We start from the raw sequence: 22261 nt of genomic DNA, 5'->3' as shown, positions 1-22261 counted from the left end.
GGACGTACTGAAATGTGCGTCAAAAGAATATACAGTATTAAGGTGGTTATATTTGCACTTGATGTCACCTTTCTTATTTTCATCTTAAAGCATAGTGGCAATTTTCTTGTTCCTTTTCGCAGTTCAAGTGATTTAAGCAGGTCTTCCATGTGAACAAACATCAGACAACTGGTCTTTAGCTCCCAACCGAAGGCAAAACAAGTGAGACACACAGGCACAAGCCTTCTCTAATATAAGTTTTGGATTCAACAGAGTGCGGTAGCATACCACTTGAGGTGCTTGAGACTCGATGCCTGGCCAGAATGCAAACCCATAAGCGGCATGTGCAAATCTTGAATTGGAGGAGGATTATACAGAATCATAGTGCAACTCGTACAGATTCTTGAGTGATAGTGTTGACCAATGTTAGGATGATACCGATATTATTTGTAATGCTAAAAGTTAAATGTTGAAGTCGCCATTCTCATGGCCAAAACAGAGTCGGAGTGAAAAAAGAAGAAATATATCACTAACGCTTAAAAATATTCAAGGTACAATTTTGATTGCATCCGAGTAAGAGCAACCATGTTACACGTTTTTAGGACACCAACCTCCTCGATACGAGCATTAGTTTCCAAAAACGAACTTTTGTAATAGATATCCTTCTGTATATAGCACCAATTTTATCTACTCGTGAAAGGTCTGGCTTCTTAAGCTCGTATGCGGCAACAAACCCCCGTGAATTGTCTTGGTCGTGCCGAATACGAAGTATAAAAAGCTTTCATAAAACAGATTCATATGTCGAGTTTATCAAGATTGAAAATGCTTGCAGATTTCTGAATAAGTTCCTTTCTGGTATCCACCTGAAACAAGCACAAATTCATGATAAGCATACATGTTAAGGATTCTGCACTTATTTTTGAACTCGTGGCTAGTCGACTAGCTTTCCTGTTTCTATTAGATCTTCAGATATGTTTGCGGTACGAATTGCAGCATCAACATATACTTAAAATAGACAATGAATCGAACACCGTTGAAAAGGAAACAAGAAGAAAATGGACACCAGAAAAAGAAACGAAGTTACTGTTTACTTACTCGGGCTCCCATGAGAGAAGAGAAGACAATGTTGGCTTCTGCTGCGTCCTCTACTCTTAATTGCTTCAGAAGCCGAGTTTCAGGATCCAATGTCGTTTCCCAAAGCTGTAAAGGCATCATCTCTCCCAACCCTGCATTTTACTAGTCATACTCATCCATCACAAATTCATTTGCTGACACAAAATTTCCAAAAGGAAAGCTTTTACCTTTGAACCGCTGTATGTTATATGATGCATTTGCCGGAAAAGAACTCTGAAGTTCTTTAAGTTCTGCATCATCATAACAGTAGTATGCATGTTTGCCCCTCTCGACCTGAACAAGTCATGCAACAAAGAAGATTGATATCCAACTGATATCAGTAAGATTGAAACTTGGCCAGCTCGACTGACATCATTAGTAACATAGTTAACAAGAAAATGTCTTGACAGATACCTTAAACAGAGGAGGAACACCAACATAAATGCAACCCTCGTCAAATAAAGCTCTCTGCAAGCAGTTAAACTCGGCATGTAAACTAAACTTTCCCATAAAATTTATAAAAATCACGACCAAGTTCATTATTTTCTCGTTCTCTGGAGTGCATTAGCATTACCACAGGGGCAGCTATCCGCATGTGTCCCAAAACTTCCCACAAAATTTATAAAAATCGAGACCAAGTTCATTATTTTCATATTCTCAGGAGTGCAATAGCATACCACAGGGGAAGCTATCGGCATGTATCCCAAAATGTCGCTCATTTTTGTAATCAAATTTTGCAACCATTTTTCACAACATTCGGGCACTTGGGAAATGACCCAAAAAAAGTGGTATATTTCCGCATCTCTTGTATATAAGCCAGACACCAGTGGATATCCAAAATATGTGTGGATGTTGCTTGCACATTAGTAAGAAACCAAAAACATTGAAATAAAAATAACAACTTAAGACCAATTTAATCAAATAAATTGGGTATGGGTTTCGAAATTAACCCGCTGGGTCAGATATATGTCAGACACAAATGTTCTCATATGCTGGGAGTTTTTGGAAGGGGGTCTAATAATAGTAAATTTTTTTGTGACTGATGATGAACTATAATCAAGAAAAATGATAGCTCAGTCGTAGGTTTGAGTTCCACTTAGCATACCTGGTATCTAAAGAAGAAAGTCAACAACAGTGTTCTAATGTGAGCACCATCAACATCAGCATCTGTTAAAATTATGATCTTGTGGTAACGGAGGGAATCCTTCTTGAATTCTTCGCCCTGTAAACAAAAACACCCACTTGAGCAAAAACCAAAAGGCAAAACAAAAGGTAAAAGATATTCAGTGGAACTATTTGGCCACAAGAGTGAGAATGAAAGAATGACACCTTAACTCCAAGTCCCAGGGCAAGAATAAGATTTTGAATCTCTTCACTTTTGTACATGGCAGCTTCATCCTTTCGTTCAATGTTCAAAATTTTACCCCTTAAAGGAAGCACAGCCTGTAACATGTTGACATATAGCAGGTTCTTCATATCACGGTAAGAATTTATTAGTTTTGGGAAACTGTAGGCACAATTTGAAGTTTTTTGCTAGACAATTATCAGTTCCATATTCCAAACATCGATAATAAAGAAAATAAGTGGACTAAAAACCTGCTATGTTTGGAACTTCTTAATATAGATTTCTAGGTCCTTCAATTTTGCAGGATACAAACAACATCGTGGATAGAAAGAATGTGTACACTAATTTCATCCAAAATTTTAACCTGAAACCGTCGATCACGACCTTGTTTAGCACTCCCACCAGCTGAATCTCCCTCCACAATGAATATTTCTGACAATTTAAGGAACTGGATGAATATTCACATTAGTAGATTTGTTGACACATTATATTCGGATGGAAAATTAGTAAGAAATATCAGAAATGCCCTTTAGGGGTATTCTAAAGAGAAGAGGAGGAACAAGGAGAAGAGAGACTGAAAGGATATATAACATGTATTGCCACAGGTAACCTTTAAGTGTTTGCGTGCTATTCAGAATGTAGAGATGAATTTCTTCTTCGATCTGTTTTTCAAAATTAAGAATTAGTTTATAACAAGAAGAAGTAATCAAACCAGATTCTTCAGGATCAGTAGCTGAACAATCAGCAAGCTTTCCAGGAAGGGACGATGACTTCAACACACTTTTTTGCCTCACCAATTCCCTTGCCCTCTTTGCTGCTTGAGCTGCCTATAAATAAAAAATGTACAGGAATCATATGAAGCATTCTAAGAACAGATACGAACAAAATGAAGATCACTCAAGCAAGAAAAATCAAAATTTTTGAGCTTTGTAAATGCAATAAACATCATAATTGATGCCCAATGTACCTTGAGAGCATTGAGGGACTTTGAGAGAATCGCATCAAGGACATCGGGATGTAACTCCAAGTACTCAGTAAGATATTCTTGAATTGAATAATCAACAACTCTCCTCACTTCTGGGTTTCCTAATCTTGTCTTTTAAAATCAAAGAGATATTGCCAAAGAAATTGTTAGCATATCGCATTTAACAAGGAACTCGGAACATCGTTAGGGTTCTTCTTCCCAGAAAACTATTTAAACAATTATATACACTACATAACTTGTACCTTAGTTTGTCCTTCGAATTCGGGATTTGGAACTTTGATGGAGATCACACAAGTCAGTCCCTCTCTTACGTGCTCGCCACTTAGATTAATCTCTTTGTCCTGGAAAGTGAGAGGTCTCCAGAAAAATATTAAGAACATAGGAGTATAAAAGAATTTTTTTAAAAAACTTTCAATGGTACCTTGATGAGTTTTGACTTCTTCCCTAGGTTGTTGAGTGTTCTAGTCAATGAAGTTTTCACTCCATCAATGTGAGTACCACCATCCACGGTCCTTATGCTGTTAGCATATCCTAACACTGTGTCTGAATACGAATCTGAACACCTGTGTAAATCAAGATATCCAACAACTTTCTGCTTCAGGAAGATACGAGCATCTCGCATTACTCTCTTTATATTATAGTATCTATACCATCTAACATATATTGCATCAAGGTAGCATGTGTGCATCCAACAAAGGATAAGAAAAGAAGGCAACAAAATAGGAAGCGAAATATTAAGATCTTATACCATTGAAGAGCCACATTGATTGAGACTCCATCTGCTTCTTTGTTGAATCCCACAACATCATGAAGAGGTCTCTGAATAAAAGAAGATTACGTCATTTTGCAGAACAAAATAATTCGGTGGAATTATAGAGGCAAGGAGGTTGATAAAGTAAAATGACTTTTAACATATAACAATTCTCAGAAAACATATAATTAACGACTTCCAATGGTCAAAGTAGTTTCCAGGGGTGTTGGTTTGTCATGATGCCTAGGAAGAAGTCATTACCGATATACTTTTTCTATCTCAATGAATCCTTAAAGTTTTCTTTCCAACCATGAAATTTAAATTCCATGACGAAATTAGTGGTTCACAAGCTTATTTGGCAGCGGATTAGTCACAACTCACAATCTACTAAATATGTACACAAGTGAAAACAACGCAAAGTTGAAAAAACAACCAAATCTCTAACCCCAACACAGCTGAAATCTACCTTTTTAAACAAAGTATACAGGTCATGTATTACAGAATAATTTCATCAATGTGTTTCAGCAAGATATAGTTTAAAGAATAAGAATAAATTTGATTATCTTCATGGAGGAAATAGAAATAAACAAAATGGTTTGCTAAGAGCATATTAATTGAGAAAGAGACAACAATTTAGCAACTTTTCTTGTCTCTCTTTGTGGAAAAATGCGGCTTCACTGAAAGACAGCTAGGGAAAAAGGTATCAGCTATCACAGAAGTATCATTCAGAGACTTTAATATTGCTAAGCCGCCGCCATTGAAAACAAGAGCTATACAAACACCGATCATACCTTATCAGCATTAAGCCACTTTACATACTCAGTTAATCCTCCAGCATAGCTGTACTCACTATACAGTCTCTTATCGTGGTCTGCATCCTCCTTCTCGAGTGTTATTTTAACCTTCAGTTCAAAAAAGAATCAGCTATCTATTCACCTGTGCTAGATCACCATGTTCTCAGTAAATGGAAGTTATCAGAGGGTTTGATTTGGAATAACGAATGTTTAAAAGGAAATAGTTAAAAAATTTCCTCAAAACAACAAAAACAAATTAAGTCCTCTTCATTTCATATTTTTAAACTAGACTAGCATGAATCACACAAATACACAGCACAGACTCAACCTACAGAAGGTAACCATAAAAAGCTACACGAGGGCTCTATAACTAAAGGCTACAAGGATATATAGAAAACAGGTGATTGTAAATTTCAATAACAATGACAGAAATTAAGCACAACCACCGACCAATGCTAGCGTTCTACCTCAGGATTAAGAAAAGCAAGCTCCCTGATTCTTCCAGATATTGTGTTGTGGTCGATTTCAATTGTGGTTGTGAATACTGAACAGAAAAATACACCAGTTGAAGGTCAATTATACAAGGATTTGAAATGCAATCGATGGAAAACATTTATAAACAACGAGTTATCAGTCACACCAAACAAAATGACTCAAAAGAAAGAAAAATGACCTTCTTTGTCTGGCCAAAAATGGATGCGCGTCCCTTGGAGGTCCTTTGAATCAGCAGGGAGTTCACGCGAGATTAATTTTGTCAAAGGCCTTCCATGAGAATATTTCTGCTTGTACTCCTTTCCATCGCGCCAGACTGTAACTTCCAGTTTCTGTCATAGGTAAATGCCAGAAAAGGAGAACCAAATTAGGCTAAATTCAAGGCCAATATCATCCTCTGACCTCTATTAGGTGTCTCCAACACTGAAGAATATCCGCTGGCATAGTCTTATTCAAATTTCAATAGATGAAAAGATAAAAATATTTTTTGAATAGATGGAAGTTTGACCCAGTTCAAAGGTCACTTCATCTTTGAGCTGATTGCTTTCTACCTTTCACTGAATATGAATGACGTGGCATGAACCACATTCAATATGTAAAAAATGTTAGAACTAGCTTCACTGCTTCAGTTCTTTCCCTTTTTATGGAAGCTTTAATTTTACTTATTGAAAAACACCATACATGGAGGACTTGAGATTATTGAAGCTGAGCTATACATGATCTATGTTTTGCTTACAGAGGAACATTTAATTTCTAAAAGTTTCAGATGATTTACAAAAGAACAAAAACATTAGCACTAAAAATTTACCGCTGATAATGGCTAACCTTACACTACAACTAATTTTCAAGAAATTATGTTAGGAGAGATTACATGGTAGGCCAAAATCACACGGGTAGCTGAATAGCATCTAAATACATTAGTCGATTTATAGTATGGCAATAAATTAAGAAAAATATCACTAAAAACCAACATGAAACAAAATCAATCTTCTGACAAACCAAGTATCTCAAACTGGGAAATGCGGAAGAGTGGCAATACTGGTGAGTATTGACACCACTGCAACATCTATCTTATTATGATGATATAACTACAGGCAATGAGACTATACCGTAGTGCAATATAAAAGAGAATCATTTCATAGAGATCACAATTAATTTTCAAGAAATTGCACATGATGCGAACAAGGTTCCATCCTTCACAAATTTTGAGAATAGACGACATGGGTGGTCGCCGTAAATATTTTCTCATCATTCCTACTTTAGATTTTTTTTCTCAGTGATATTTTAGTCCTTTTACCTTTTCCTCTCATATATCTTTTCATCAAACAAGTTCAACCAAGTCATTCATTCTATTATGTAGGTGCACTTATTTAGCAAAAACAAAAGGCAGATAACTGGAGACTAATCACCTACGTGACACAATTCAGGTTAATATAACTGTCAGAAAGACTTCAAGATTATTGGAAAAGTAAAAGATTCCAAATAGCATGGACAACCAGATCCATTATCTGCCTGAAGAAAAATGTCCACAATGTTGAGATCTGATGAATCCGAGATGAATACCTCTGACAATGCATTAACGACTGATAGACCTACACCATGCAATCCGCCGGAAACGCTGTAACCACTACTTGTACCACCAAACTTGCCTCCAGCATGCAAAACCTGTAGTGATAATTTTTAAAGAATGAATGAATTGCAAGCTATGGCAAAGATACTATCCCATTGTTTTTGTTTTCAATAAGCATTGTCATCAATTTAAATTCAACAATGAAACAACAAACACGCAAGGTGCAAAACATGACCCCTGAAACAATAGCATATATAAATAACTCAATATAGCATTCATTCCCATTCGCTTCAACACAAAGTTTTTCCACGGTAAATCAATGTGAACATGGGAGTATTGGGGGGAAACCGAAAATCTGCTTCCTTCGCTGGTACCGTTCCGTTGATTACAAAATACACAAAGAAATATCTTACAGAAGAACTATAGAAACTGACATTGTCAAGTCCAGATGATTCATTCACATCCACATGTGAAACAAGAATAAATCTTGTACTATTAAGAAATTCTGAAACTTGGACAAGAGTACAACCCAAACCCTGTACTCTTTTATCCTATTATCAGCTGTTATTAGTTAACCTGAAACTGATACTCGGAACTGATATTACAAGAGATTAGAGAATACCGTCAAGACTGTCTCCAAAGAAGATTTTCTTGTGGCTGGATGCAAGTCGGTTGGAATCTGTAATGCACAAGAGTAAGGAGGTAAAGATAAGTTCACACAACCCAACAAAGTTACAATTTCCAAAAATACCATGGCAACTCACCCCACGCCCATTATCAGTGATGCTCACGGAATTGTCCGCCAATAGAACAACATCAACCTTTGAAGCAAATCCTGCTTGAGCCTCATCAATGGCATTATCCAAGATTTCATAAACCTTAAAAAGAAGTAAGATCAACAAATTACTGACATAATTCCGGCAATCATCCGCTTAGCACATCACAAGAATGTATATTGCAAGAAAAAAGAGAGAAATAAACCAAATGATGCAGCCCACGGAAGCCGGTGCTTCCAATGTACATGCCAGGCCGTTTCCTCACGGGGTCTAACCCTTCTAATACCTTGACAGAAAAAGTTTAATCAGAAGCACTGATTCTGTATAGACACGCTCAGGTAAAAAATAGCGCAGCGAGGATACATATTCATCTATGTAATTCACCTGAATCTGCTCTGACCCATATTCTTTTGAAACTTTACTCTCAAGAAAAGCCTCAGTGCTGATACTTGATGACATGAATGCTCTGGGGGACACTATATTCCATGGAAAATGCTTACTCGAAACACCTCTCAAATTATCACTCACCCTGAAACAAACAAGACCGTAAACAAAGATAACAAACAATAACACATGAAATAGAATCAAGAAAAAGTTAAAAGAAAACTTTTCCACACCCTAATGCTCGAAGTCGCACATTTCTACATAGTTACACCATTGGTGTTCGATAAAAATGCATACCCCCGCGCAATTACTTAAAACTAGGTTACGATTCAGTTTCTAATTCCAGTTAACGAAAACCAAAACGAGGACAACTTACAGCGTAGATGGAAAGCCGCTAATCCTGTTAAAATTCTGAAACTTTCATAAAATTGACAACTAAAATACAGAACCCTGGTACTCTAACGTTGTCCCATAAGTTTCCAAGGATAAATATTAGTAAAACTTAAACTTGGTATTCCCATAGTCCTTGAAGATTATAAGCGTCTTTCGCTTGAAAGCGCTGCCTTAAGCAAATGGGTGCTTAAAAACACTTATACATCAAATAAAATTTATGTACAGCACCTAAAATAATGAACAGGCACACACACACGCTGCACAACCCAACACGTATTTCGTTTCTCCAATATTTTCCAGGGAAACCCGCAATAGAAACTAGCTCAAAAAATCGATACACCCCAACATGATATTCAAGAAATGGAAAATGATTCACCTGCTGATATGAAGTACAGAGGGTCGTGCAAGAGTTGAAGAAACAGTGATACTACATTTACCATCGAAGTTCAGAGTGTGAATGAAAGAAGAACACAAGAAACGTGAGGCCATGCGTTTCGCAGATAAGTTTGGCCTCAGTAGCAGAGCCATTAACGTAAAACCCTTCGCCCTTTTTCCTTCCTTCTTAAAAATGTCGTATCGGGAGAATGATGGTGCTTGGTTCTGAGGTATAGAAGAGCGGGCGAAGATAAAGGTGCAAACTTGTAAACCTCGGCATCAATGCCCGAAAATAATTACAATTTCAGATATATTTTTTTATAGTTAAAAAAAAAATTAGATATTTTAAAATTATTTCTTACGTGTTTATAAAATATTTTACATTAATTATAATAAATTTAAAATTTACTCAATAATAGATGTATTTAAAATTTATTTTACTTTTTTTTTTGACTGATTTGTAACTAAGTAAATATGAATTTATTATTAACAATAAAACAATAATTGAAATATATGAATTTCAAATTCATTTTTCTAAATACAACATAAATTAATTGAGCTGAAAGTTTTTTAAGCGGCTGTGAAAAATAGTAAGTCTCTTGTGAGACAATCTCACGAATCTTTATCTATGATACGGGTCAACCCTACCGATATTCAGGTCGTGGGGTTTGGGGGTTTGGGATTTATGCTAAGAGTATTACTTTTTATTGTGAATATCGGTAGGATTGACCCGTCTCACAGATAAAAATTCGTGAGACCGTCTTTACAAGAGACCTGCTCTTATTATTATAATATATTGATAATTTGGGTATGACCGAGAATCCTATCGGACGAAGATTATACGCCTGATAATTATCTCAATATCGATCGAGACGGGAAAAATTCCAACAACTCGGATTGGAAAAACGGAGGGTCTAAATATTTAAGAAGTGAAAACGAGATGATATTTGTGATAAGTGGATATTTCAAGGATTTTTGTAACACATACTCAAAACAACTAAAAAAACAAACATACCCCTTAGATCACAAATGTTGAAATTATTTAAAAGACAACAAATAAAAAAAACCGAAAGTTTATTGCAATTTTACTCTTAGAACCTTGAAATTAAACGATATTTAACCCGACAATTTATATTTTCATTAATCAGTAATAATCTTTTTTCGTTTGTTGTTTTATTAATTATTAATATATTTATTTAATTAAAGGAAAAAGGAAAAATGATTTCCCTCCCTCATTATTTTCCTCGCATTCACAGAACGCTTCCTCCACTTTCTTCGACAGATCAAGAAACTCGTACTTCTTCCTTCGCACTTCGCTATTTGATTCATAAACCTAACCAAAAGTTTCACAAATTTTAGGCTAAGTGCTTTTGATTTGTGGTTGTACGTTGAAAAAAATACTGTGGGGAAAGAGGAGTTTGGGGAGTGACTGAGCTAATATTGAAAACTGACCCTTTTTGTTGGGTTGTAGCAGTTACAATTGACAGTTGTAAGTCAGTGGACGTGAACCCTAGTCTCTTGATGTTTTATATGGGTAAATTCGACCGCCCCTTCAAAGAATTTTACCGTCTGGTGTGGTGCTGACCTGGGTTTGTCTTTGGATTTATTTTGTTTTTCTCTTTGTGGGTTTTCGGATTAAATCCTCAAGCACAGGATTTTTTGTGGCGGCTTCTTATATTTCTGGATTCTTTGCTGTGCGGTGCTTCTGAAATTTCCTAGGTTTTTGCTGGTTCTTCTGTATAATCTACTTTGTGGATTATTCTTCTCGAAACCAAGATCTTCTTTGATTCCTAGGATTTTGATTTTCACTAGATTTACTGGCAATTTTCATAAATTTCGAGTCATCATTCTGGTCGTTGTAGTTTGAATCTCTGTATGCTTATCTGGGGAAATGGTGAATCGTGGCACCAACAGCAACAATACTAATCCAGCCGATGGGAATAGGAACCTATCAACTGCTTCTTTAGGTGCTGGTGGAGGAGCTACTAGGTCATGGGGAACCACTGTTTCTGGTCAATCTAGAACGACAAGCGGAAGTGTGGGTTCTCCCTCGAGCCGAAGCGAGTCTGCGGTGGCAACTCCAGTCAGTGAGAGCACTTGCCTTCGGTTGTACAATCTTGATATCCAAGGAGACGATGCTGGATCTCAGGGGACATCTGGGTGAGACGATGAGTCTTTCATTTCACTTCATTGTGCTGCAGGCCAGAGGCCTTTAAAGCTAGTATAATGTGATTTATAACCACTTGAATCTTGCTGATTAGTTTTGTGGATTTATAGTTTCAAATAAAAAAGTCAAAGAGTAAACATTGCAGAATTGTTGCAGTGAGAAGAAGACCTTGTTGATATGCAATGAACATTGTAAACCACGTACATCTGAGGAGTTAAGGAAAAGGACAATATAGGTTGTGGGTTTATACGCCATATTATCCTAGATTTAGGGGTCCGGGAAACTAATGCGGGATCACTATATTTCATACCACCGCATAAAAAGATTGGACAAAAAGGTTTTTTTTAACATTATTTGTGCCAATGATTGAGCTATGGTTCACATGACATGACTAACACAGAGAAAGTTGAATTAATTGTGTGTAACCCTGCTGATCACTACTCACAGTTAGAAGAACTTTTGGAATGTTTACAAATGTGAATGCCGTCTCTGACAGTGAGAATCTTCTTTCCCTTTGCAACTGTAATTGTATCATACTTTTTTTTAAACAGCAAAGGGAAGAAGAAGAGAGGTCAGCGTGCTGTTGGTGGCGATAAGGGTGGTCGAGGGCTTCGCCAGTTTAGCATGAAAGGTTTTTGTTTATCATATGTTCTTATTCCATTTCATTCTTTCTGAAATTGTTACCTACGCAGCATGTTCAAATGAACATTTCAAAGTTTATTCTTTGTAGATAGTTGTCCGGCGAGATTGCATTCAAGAGATGGTGTATATAACTAACATAGTAACTTCTGCTTTTTAAGACTAAATAAACAAGCACAGAATGAGTCAAATTTGGGAAGCCAGTGCAGAATTTAACATGAAAGCATATCTTTGTGAAATTTATGAGCTTTAATTTGTGCATAGTAATTTATCCTCTCGTTCTTCACACATGGGAATGACACAGAATTATGGTGACTTTGGTCACAAAATAAATTTGTTTTCAAAGGGTCTGTTATCGTTGGGCACGACTATATTTGGTTAATAAAGTATTAATGAACTAATGATCAGAATTCATACGTTATTTGGCAGTGACACATTTTCTTAGTCGGGTTTCTGTTAGGCTGGCATCAGGTATGGTTCACATTTTTTGAGTTAGAGGGCTTCTCTATAAAATAATTAATAAATGGGTAATAAAAGCAAGTTAAGGAATTCATGTGGTTTGGACTTTGGTCAACAAGCCTTAATTTGTGTGAGCGAGTTACTGTTCTGCTGTAATAGAAAGAATTTAGAATGTGCTTGATACTATTATGCAAATCCTCAAGGATGTACCCATAACTAGTCAATCAATTCCTTTTAGCTATAATCTTGACATTCTCTAGAAGTTACCATGTTGATGGCCTACAAATATTTGTCCATCATTAGCTTGTGCGGTAGATTATTCTTGGTCCTGAACAGTAAACATGTAGCCTTCCAGAAACCCATTCTACCCATGCTTACAAAATTTGTTCATTGCACCTAATCAGAATTGTGAAGTTTAGGGCTGTTAAATAATAAACAATGTTGTAAATGGCGGTGGCGGGGCGGTCAGTGACCCTGTACCACCTCGGCCGCTTAGATGATTGACTTTTTTTATATTTAATTTTATATAATCATGCAATATATGCATAAATTAAATGATGTTTATTAGAAACTAGAAGTTATAATCTAGTGGACTGGCCTGGCGGCGGCAGCGATTTGAGGTGGAGGAGGTAGGGCTTGTTGGTGATTGGATTGGGATCATGTTTTGAAGACATAGATTATAATATATTAGTAACTATGATTTTTTAAATTTTTATGGACCTTTTGCCCGCCCGCCTAACCTGCCCCATCTCACCTCGACCGCCTACATTACCGCCTAGGAGAAAGGTGGTGCGCCTGAAGGCGATTTAGACCACTGACAATAAAAGATCAAGTTGCAGTGTTGAGCAATCTAAACATAACTTACAAATGTGGTAGCAGTGGTGCGTTGCTTTTTGGCAGATTTTTTGTGGGCCATAATTACATTACCAACTAAATGATTCCTCGCGGCTTGCAGACATGAGAACAAGAGGTAACTAGGCAACCACAAAGTGTAACAAGCTATCCATGAGGTCTTGGTTAGTTGTCATGTTAGCCAGAGCCAAAATATAAAGCATACAATGGCTAATATTATGTTTTGCTGGTTGCCTAACTTCATAGACTAATGATTACCTTCCCTCCTACTTATCATAGGAGATCAAACCTTTTATGTGGAGGCAATGGTTTGTCCTCTACTACAGTGTTGAGATGGAAAAGCTGGAAAGGACTTTGTAAATACAGAATTATAACAAGATACTGCATGTCTCTTTAATGGGATTAGAATGGTTAATTTACTTGCCTTATTCAATTTGATACTTTGTATGATGTAGAACTAGAGAACCAATGGGATATCAATTCTAAATATATGTGCTTACTTTCTTTAAATTGATTACGAAGGAACGACCAATTCATTCATGCGTTATGGGCTCTAATTGCCTTGTGAATTATCTTGCATCGTTAAACTGGTAACAGTCTTCCGTTTATGCTTATCGCAAAGCATTGAATGCTATTCTGCTGTACGTAGTACAAAATCTGACATGGTCATGTAGACTTAAGGGTGTGTAAAATAACTGATAAGTAAGTTTGGTTTTTGTTGTGTTTCACTCTTAAGAAATCTTAAAAAATTATGTATTATCACCACTTCGTGGTTCCAAGAAGGAAATTATAGTAGGGAATAGTTTTAACTGTAAGAGATAATAGTTTAACTAAAAACACAAATCAAATGGTGGCTATTACTGTGGCTTATCAGTTATCAAAATTTTATTTCATTATGACTCTTTATTTGGGTTGAGTAATGGTTAATCTTTGTTTTCATTGTGGATAGTGTGCGAGAAAGTGGAAAGCAAAGGGAGAACTACATATAATGAGGTCAGATGGCTTACGTAAATTCCCTCTGTTTCCCTTTTTGTTAAAGTTAATCGCAAAATTTCTCTTACCTGCTTTTGGTTTATTCAATTTGGGTATTGCTCATGATATCCTAATTGTCATGATGGTTTGATATTAGAGGAAATGTTTAAGAGGTCTGGAGTCATGTGCTATTTGTCTACTTCTGTATTTATTTGGCATTTTCCAATTTGTGGTGCCGTATGGTGGTTTAGTCCTGCAACTTTCACCATTTCAATCACTGTAATGATGTCTCTATCCTTTTCTATCTGAATCTGACAAATAATTTCTCCTCAGGTTGCTGATGAACTTGTCGCTGAATTTGCAGATCCTAGCAATTGTGTAACATCTCCAGATCAGGTTTGTTACTGTTTTGGAACTTTAGTTTTATATCATGTTTTGCTGCAAAACCTGTTGTCCAGGTTTTAAATTTTGACCGTATGGCAGCAACAATATGATGAGAAAAACATACGTCGAAGGGTATATGATGCTTTAAATGTGCTAATGGCAATGGATATAATTTCTAAAGATAAAAAGGAAATTCAATGGAAGGGTCTACCGCGGACTAGTCTGAATGACATCAAAGAACTTAAGGTTAGATTTCCATTCCTTCTTTTTACCATGTTCTTTACCTTTTACATTTCATCACATGAATGGGCCATTTTTTCCGGATTCACTCTTACTGTGCGAAATAATTTTTATTTACATTAGCCTGCTAGCTAATTCATCCCAACGGAATAAATTGAATGCAGACTGAAAGTCTTGGACTTAGAAATCGAATTGAAAAGAAAGCAGCATATTTGGAAGAGCTTGAGGAACAAGTAATATTCTTTCTTGTGTACACTGATTGCTTCACTGAGGTTCATTGGAATTTGATTTAAGATTTCTTTCTTATGTAACTGACTGCTTCACTGAGGTTCATTTGAATTTGATTTCTTGATGTGTAACTTAATTTCATTTTTTCCATAGTATCACTTCTTTCGATTTCTCCATTCCAATTCTTTGCTGCAGTATGTTGGCCTTCAAAACCTGATACGGCGGAATGAAGAACTATATAGCTCAGGAAACACTCCAAGTGGTGGAGTGGCATTGCCTTTTATTTTGGTTCAGGTAGAGTTGATTGTTATTTCTGTCAACATTGGCACATGCTTTTTCAAAAAGAAACTTTAATTTTGTGATGTTTGTTATATATGCATGTCTGAGCTCCTGAAATTCTCAACCACAAAAGGTCGAGTTCAAGCTCTTTGAGCTCAAAATAAATTTGTTCGGCTCGTGAGCCAGCTCACATTCTCAAATCAGGTTTATGAAATCTGTTCATAAATATGTTCACATCTCAAATCATGAGGTTGGCTCGCGGTCAAGCTCGTGAACTCTTTCACGAGCTCTATATATAAAATTATATTAGTTAATAATATTAATACCACATACATAAAATTAAAATTTATTGTATCATTATTTAAATATAAAAATTATTTTTGAGCTTGAAAGCTCGTGAACAACATTTCAGCTCAAGCTCGGGCACTACCCCTTTGGCTCTTGCTCAAAATAAATTGGTACATTCATGATTGGCTCTTTCTTGGCTTTTCTCTCGGTGTTAAATAGGATTGACAATTTAATATATGTATTAAGGTTTTTTTCCTTATCAATTAATCATGATTGAAGTGCCCTTGAATGTTTAGCATTTATGGGGACTTTCCATGAACAACCTTGACATTCATTCACATAAGGCGAAGTGGAAATTCAAACAGTGCATGGAAAGAACATCATCAAAATTTATTTTGCCTCATTGGTTTCTTTTGTATTTCTGTTAAAAGGACTTTGTAAAATGGCATACTACATTCGGAAAAGCTTTTGACCAGGTTGCACTTACATGAAGATAAACTATAATAGTGATATCTTGTGTATAACCATGCTTATGGTTTTTATTCTTCATTGGGTTTGTTTTCATGATCGTTTGAAATAGAGCTAAGATGCACTTTTGGATATCATTCTTATATTTGCTTTTTAAAAATTATAGACTCGTCCTCATGCCACAGTGGAGGTGGAAATATCTGAAGATATGCAGTTGGTGCATTTTGATTTTAATAGGTAAGGGAATTTTTCAAGGCATTTGCCCTGAGTACGTAATTAGCTGAAGGAAAGTTTCTGTTGCATGCCACAGATTAACTTTTAAAGAATGTTTTGAGCGACTACAAAGACGTGATGATGCACATATATTTTTATAACATATTTTGTACCCCCAAGCCATTTAAGTGCATTTTTCTTCTGGGTTTTTTACAAGCTTGGATTGCATTAATTTCAAATTTTATGTGGCCCCACACTGTACATGCGTTGAATTGAATCAACATGTTTAAGGAAACAATGATTCCAATGTTCCTAACACAAGATTCTTTCATTTCTTTGCAGCACTCCTTTTGAGCTACATGATGATTATTACATTCTCAAAGCAATGAAATTTTGCGAAAAACCAAGTGATGGAGGGGAGAGCTCCCGCTCCCATGTGCCCAATTACCAACCTCAAATCCCTCATCCTTCAACATCAAACATTCCGGCCATTCCTCCTGCCTCGCCTTCCCTTCCTGGAATATTGAAGGCACGTGTTAAAAATGAGCATTAGTTTCTCACACCTTCTGTATATCATGTAAAAATATGAAATTGAATCGTGTGCGCTCATTTGTAGCTTTTCACCACCTTAAGAAATTTTCACTCAACCATAGGAAATGGAAGGTTTTAGGATTCCCTTTTTGCTTCTCTGATCATCTAGCATGTTCATTAGTTCATAGAATCGTATCCAGGTTTTTCATTTCAGTTCTTGGTATCTGTATATATATATGTGTGTGTATGTGTAAGAACTTGTACCAATGACAGAGATTAGTCAAATTTGACCTTTCTTTATAAATGTTGATCATCCACTGATAGGCACCAAAGATCACTTACAAGTATTGCTATGCTCCGGGGGTTCTGGTAAACTTAATTTTCATTATCTTGTTTCCGTTCAGCTCGGAATGAAATGCATTTTTTTTAATACATTTGTGGTGTTTATGGGTGTTTCAAGGCCAACATACTCAATGTTTTTTGCGTTATCCACCTCAGAGAAAAAGCTTTATTTAGATGTATCTCATGAAGTTTGTTGAAAGTACTGATGTGTTAATTACACATCAATGTCTCGTTGGTTTCTTGTCAGCACCACATTATAAAACAGTTATAATTTTCACAAAAAATTTAAACCGACCGAAATAACATAAATAATCAAAATTACAACAAAAATTTAAGATAAAAAATCCAATTTTCTCGTTATAAATATTCAAATAACGAAAAATATAGATATCAATAGAAAGTTAAGAAATATTTTTAATGTTTAGCTTCTATTAATTTTTTTTATTTAAAAAAAGCGTCTCAAACCTAAGTCATTACAAGTGCCCAAAAAAAAGGGTACCGTGTGTTACGAGATAATGTATCAAATAATTTTTTGAAGTGTCTATGACAAAACAAGTCTCCAGACATCCTTTCCAAAATCGGCACGAACCAGCAAACCAAAAGGTTTTGCCATAATCAGGTATCAATCAATCAGTAAAGTTGTTGAATAAACAAACATTGCCGTAAAGTATGGCAAATTTGTAATTTAATCCTCCCTATTCTCAACTAATTAATGGACCAAAAAAAGTTTATCAAAGCATTCTGAACACCTAAAATAACATAGATATTTGCATGTCACTTCCACTTTGTAGAGGCTTCAATGCTCGAATAATCGTCAAATTAGGAATTTCTTTTTTTAGTTTTTTTCTGGCAATGTTCTAACCATGCCATCGGCAAACCACTTCGAGAAACCTTCTTCGACGGCCTCTCGCATCCAAGCATGTCTGCAGCATGCAATGGCTTCAGGAATGGTTAGCCAACTTCTTTCTCTCTGGCTTTTTTCTGGCCAGGATTCGAGTTCCTCCTCCACAAACAAAGCATACATGGAAGCTCTACACAAACCTTCTGGACTGTATTCATCCTGCAGCGTTTTGCTCTTGAAGCTGTAGCATCCCAGATAATGCTGAAATAAAACAACGCATAGTTTTAAGCTCTGATTTTTTAAAGAAACATCATGATATTCACATTGCAGAACAAGGGGACAAGAAAATAATAAAAAGTACATCATGATTATAGAGCTATTCATGGTTATTTGAGGCGTAAATAAGTGCAAATGTCAGTGTCTAAGCTCAAGAAGCAATCCAAGGTGTGGGCCTTACCGAAGTGGGGTGAACTAATTTAGATGTACTATAAGAAGTTTGTCATAAGGCATCTAATTGGCATAAGACAATCAAGATCCAAAACACGCAAACAGTTAACAGCAATTCCAGAACTTCATGTCTAGAAAAAAAATACTTGAAAAAACAATGTTAGGAAAAGTTTGAGGCTTTATTAGGCCAGGAAATCCTATCAACACCGTAGGACTTTATGCCTAATAAATAATGGGAAAAACAATAAGAGAAGTACAATAGGCACTAATTGGCTTTAATTTAGAAAATTGTTTTACTTCCCTGAGAATGTGCCAGGCTTGCTTTTTATGCACTAACACCTGAATCAACCAACAAAGAAACTACCGGGGTGGTGCTCTTGAACTCAAAATTAAAGTGTTGATCATGTTCATATAAGTGGGGTTACTTCATTGTCGTACGAACATGTCACCTTGTAAGCAAAACTGAGGCATTGGCTTTAGTAGAACAGAAACTGAATTTTATTAATAATCATACATATATAACCTTAGGTCCTTAGATCGGAGAAGCATAAATGATAAACAAACATAAGAGGGAAAACAACTTGACATTATATGTTACCATTAAATCCCCTCGAACTCCCGCCTCCTCTACGGCTTCCCTAACTGCTGCCTCCTCAACTGTTTCATCATTCTCCCATCCACCCTGTAAAGAAGAACAGAAGAAGCACAATGATGGTAGCATTGCCACTATCATATTTATTATGCATTTAATTTCACATAGTTAAGAGGCACACGTTAAAATTAAAGAAGAATATCTTAATCAAATTGATTCACAGAGTTTCCAGTTTTTGGATGTAGACATATTTAAAAAAAATCTGTACACATTTAAAAAAAATTGTATTCGTCAAATTCTCAGTTAAAACAATTTAAATGATTTTCCCGACCAGCGACAAATTCTTATCATTCAATTCAACATATAAATCACACGATCTCATAGAATACTTGGTGTGGATGCACAACAAATTTTCACCTAAGCAAGATCAAACAAATGTGCGGTATAAGCAAAAATATTCTCATAATAATATTCAACAATCGCTATGGTAGTTTTTTAACCATTTCGATTTCAAGAATTAATCCTTACAATCACATCAATCTGATTGCGTTCAATGAATAGTTATCTCTGAACATAAATATACTGCAATGACAGGAGAAAATGGTATTTGGGCTGAACTCAAGGAAAACAAAACCAGCTTCAGATTTCATTAGATGACCAGTCAAAGCCATACAAATAGGCACTCAAGGCTTGCACCAAGGAAAGGTCGCATAGCTATCAACTTAAACAAACAAAGCAAAGTCAATACAAGAAACTTAATTTAGATCATAAAAAAAAAATCCATAAGATGCTTTCACTGTCCCTCAGTATATACATCCAGTTACAAATAAAAAAAGTCCGTTTTTCCTGCAATCTTCTTGTCTAAAGCGTTTTCTAGAATACTATCAATAAAGGATAAAAAAAATGTGACCAGGATAAACTTATCAGCAACAAAAAGAATGTCATAAACAATAAAAAGACAACAATAAATGAAAATGCTTCATCACTTCCCAACTATTTAGATGTGCATGCCCACAACTCACACCTTGGGAAATAGAAGACCAGGTCCACTAGTAGAATTGATCATTAGTACTTCAACTATCATCTCAGATGAATCACCTCCATTGTTTTCCACATTTATGCATTTGAATGGAATACACCTGAGAAAGAATGTACCAGTCAGAAACGAGAAACTATAGTGCATGTTTATTCGTATGAAAAAAGTTACCAGGGCAGACTACTTATAAAGAACTGAAATAATGCATGATGATGTGAATTGTCGTAATCCCTGATTAAGGGAAAATTTTGAAACTTCTTTTGCCTTCATATCCATTATTAATATATTTCAGTACAGGTAAGACAAAGTGCAGGAAATATCAAAGGAGGTTCACCTAAGTATATTCATGCACAAAATAAGACACACTAGCACATGAATATCGATGCATATATCATCCACCTTTATCAAATTGATTGAAAGTACAAGCATAGGTGGAAATAATTCCAAACTTAGGATTCATCCACAAAAGATAATCAATCAAAATGGTAGCCAGCAATTTGCTAATTCACTCTTAGCTTAAAATGTTGCAAATTGTAAAATGAGTCTAAGATCACATACACAGTCAAGTATGCCAGATAGTATCACCAACAGTTGATTCTGCATGTAAGCACACTTCAATAGTGTAACATGGACATTCACATTCTTTTTATGATTCGTCTTGCTTGTCAGAGAGAGAAACCAAGTTCTCAAAAATCAAAATTTAAAATGGTCATACACTGATAGACATTGAAGAAAATGCATACAGAGCTTCTTTCACACTAGCAGATTTCTAAGGTTGAGAAGAAATTAACTTTTTTTGTTCATTTAGCGTAATGGCCTATTAATTATACCAAGCGAAACTTGAGACGAGCTGATCTCTGGGTGACAAAATGGCATGTACATATGAAATGAAACTCTGAATCCTTTTTCTCTAACTTCCCATGTTCTCTACAACCAAAAAGGTATTGTGATTGCAAAATTATCAAAACAAATCTAAATTAAGGAACGGGATTATGGTAATCTCAACATGGTCCAGAGAGTGAACATAAGAACGATTAACAAAAAGAAAATTAAAGCATTAACAACAACAGATACCAGCCAAAACAAGAGGATAAAAAAATCTTAGGTTCTATATCACATGCATTTCATCATCTATGGGATTGAATACACATGCATGAAGTTAAAGCCTTAGACAATTTAATCAACATTGTCTCCTAACTAAACAAAACCCAGCAGCAAACAATACCTCGAGAATCAAGGAATGAAATATAAAACCCAAAAGCCACACATTTCCTCAATCAAACAAAAACCCAATTTTGAAATCAAATCAATAAAATTTCCAGGAAACGTCCAAAACCAATCCCTAGCTGAAAAAAATTGAAGCGAAACTCACATGCAATCAAACACACGTCAAAGTATGCATGCATGTATATATACACACGAAATAGTGAGCGAAAGGAAAAATACCCAGCAATGAGGCGGTAACCATCCTCGTAACGCTGCTGATGCCGACCAGTTCGAGCCACCAATTCAGACATTTATTCAATAATAATAATAATAATGATAATCAACAAAAAAACGATTAAACGTGAACGAAGTTCGAATCTACCCCTCTGCCTGTATATATACAGCAATCAAAATCCGCCCTTCATTGATAAAAAGGAATCAAAAAAAAAAAAAATCACGATGGACATTAAGAACCCCGCATTACTCCTCAATATCTAGTCTAATTTCTCCAAAAAAAGAACCCAAAATTTCCTCATTGCTTTCCGAAAACCTATTTTTAGGAAAAAGGGGAGAAAAATTAACGTGAGTTAATGGGGGAGAGCGCAGCGAATGAATCGGAGCATGTTTTTTGGGAAATTTTGGAGTCCTCGGTCAATTTTTGGTGCTTCGAATTTGGGAGGTCGGTTATATACACACAATAAAATACTCCATTTTTATTATTTTCAAATTGCATTCTTTTCTTTTATTTCCTCCACGTGCGTTGAATGACGGTTATACCCTTCCCCGATTTGGCAAGCAGTGTTGAGTCTTTCCAAGGACAGTTTTGTACTTTCCATTGAGAAGAAGCTTTCCATTCATTCGAGCCGTTAGCCACGTCATTCCAGCTTGGATGATTACCTTTTTATCAGTAAAAAATTAGAGACAAAAACAAAATCAATGGCTAAAATGTTCAATTTATATTTCCAACATGTATACTTTTTCAATTTTAAAAATTAATAACTTTTATTTAAAAAATTTGATTTTTTTTTTCCTTTCTCATACATATCCGGTCTGACGACATGCTAGCTAGTATGAATAATTAGTACTCCGCATGCTCGAAACTCTTGATGGATCTTGTTCA

At 35.7% G+C, this 22261-nt stretch overlaps 3 protein-coding genes across 4 annotated transcripts; 1 reads left to right on the top strand and 2 right to left on the bottom strand.

Moving 5' to 3' along the window:
- Positions 1 to 486: 486 nt before the first annotated feature.
- Positions 487 to 9246, bottom strand: LOC142505166 (DNA gyrase subunit B, chloroplastic/mitochondrial-like). Of its 2 annotated transcripts, none has more exons than XM_075618022.1 (21): positions 8959 to 9246; positions 8190 to 8328; positions 8011 to 8091; positions 7794 to 7907; positions 7652 to 7708; positions 7023 to 7124; positions 5641 to 5791; positions 5435 to 5511; positions 4965 to 5075; positions 4171 to 4241; positions 3844 to 3985; positions 3665 to 3763; positions 3405 to 3533; positions 3150 to 3264; positions 2802 to 2869; positions 2422 to 2535; positions 2198 to 2314; positions 1507 to 1560; positions 1281 to 1386; positions 1075 to 1205; positions 487 to 842 (listed from the first exon to the last, which is right to left on the bottom strand). In XM_075618022.1, exons 1-21 carry the CDS (start codon positions 9108 to 9110, stop codon positions 774 to 776), a joined length of 2199 nt encoding a protein of 732 aa, XP_075474137.1. In that variant the 5' UTR covers positions 9111 to 9246; the 3' UTR covers positions 487 to 773. The 2 variants fall into 2 exon arrangements, with proteins under 2 accessions (XP_075474137.1, XP_075474136.1); XM_075618021.1 differs by having other exon boundaries at positions 8190 to 8334; positions 8959 to 9245.
- A 933-nt stretch (positions 9247 to 10179) lies between these two features.
- LOC142505091 (transcription factor-like protein DPB) lies at positions 10180 to 17009 on the top strand. Its single transcript, XM_075617915.1, has 9 exons — positions 10180 to 11117; positions 11676 to 11755; positions 14024 to 14067; positions 14380 to 14442; positions 14530 to 14676; positions 14835 to 14903; positions 15094 to 15192; positions 16100 to 16170; positions 16489 to 17009. The coding sequence occupies exons 1-9, from the start codon at positions 10849 to 10851 to the stop codon at positions 16697 to 16699; spliced, it is 1053 nt and encodes a 350-aa protein (XP_075474030.1). The 5' UTR covers positions 10180 to 10848; the 3' UTR covers positions 16700 to 17009.
- Positions 17010 to 17584: 575 nt separating this feature from the next.
- On the bottom strand, positions 17585 to 22160 carry LOC142506258 (nudix hydrolase 16, mitochondrial-like). Its single transcript, XM_075619458.1, has 4 exons — positions 21382 to 22160; positions 19924 to 20038; positions 18906 to 18989; positions 17585 to 18121 (listed from the first exon to the last, which is right to left on the bottom strand). Exons 1-4 carry the CDS (start codon positions 21450 to 21452, stop codon positions 17855 to 17857), a joined length of 537 nt encoding a protein of 178 aa, XP_075475573.1. The 5' UTR covers positions 21453 to 22160; the 3' UTR covers positions 17585 to 17854.
- Positions 22161 to 22261: the final 101 nt, after the last annotated feature.

This window comes from Primulina tabacum, chromosome 10 (genome assembly GCF_025594145.1).
Source record: "Primulina tabacum isolate GXHZ01 chromosome 10, ASM2559414v2, whole genome shotgun sequence".
Classification (NCBI taxonomy): domain Eukaryota; kingdom Viridiplantae; phylum Streptophyta; class Magnoliopsida; order Lamiales; family Gesneriaceae; genus Primulina; species Primulina tabacum.
The sequence above is the reverse complement of the archived record's forward strand: the minus strand, read 5'-3'. Positions and strand labels throughout refer to the sequence as shown.

Bases quoted from the DNA above. Each gene is read 5' to 3' on its own strand.
- LOC142506258 (XM_075619458.1), bottom strand. From the start codon at position 21,452: ATGTCTGAATTGGTGGCTCGAACTGGTCGGCATCAGCAGCGTTACGAG. The intron at 20,039-21,381 runs GTATTTTTCCTT...ATTCTTTCTCAG, and splicing joins GGTTACCGCCTCATTGCTGG to GTGTATTCCATTCAAATGCA. The intron at 18,122-18,905 runs GTAACATATAAT...GTTTTATTTCAG, and splicing joins GAGTTCGAGGGGATTTAATG to CATTATCTGGGATGCTACAG.
- LOC142505166 (XM_075618021.1), bottom strand. From the start codon at position 9,110: ATGGCTCTGCTACTGAGGCCAAACTTATCTGCGAAACGCATGGCCTCA. The intron at 8,335-8,958 runs GTGAATCATTTT...TGTTTGTTTCAG, and splicing joins TCTGTACTTCATATCAGCAG to GGTGAGTGATAATTTGAGAG. The intron at 4,242-4,964 runs GTATGATCGGTG...TCTTTTATTCAG, and splicing joins AGTGGCTTAATGCTGATAAG to AGACCTCTTCATGATGTTGT.
- LOC142505091 (XM_075617915.1), top strand. From the start codon at position 10,849: ATGGTGAATCGTGGCACCAACAGCAACAATACTAATCCAGCCGATGGG. The intron at 14,677-14,834 runs GTTAGATTTCCA...AATTGAATGCAG, and splicing joins ATGACATCAAAGAACTTAAG to ACTGAAAGTCTTGGACTTAG. The intron at 14,904-15,093 runs GTAATATTCTTT...TCTTTGCTGCAG, and splicing joins TGGAAGAGCTTGAGGAACAA to TATGTTGGCCTTCAAAACCT.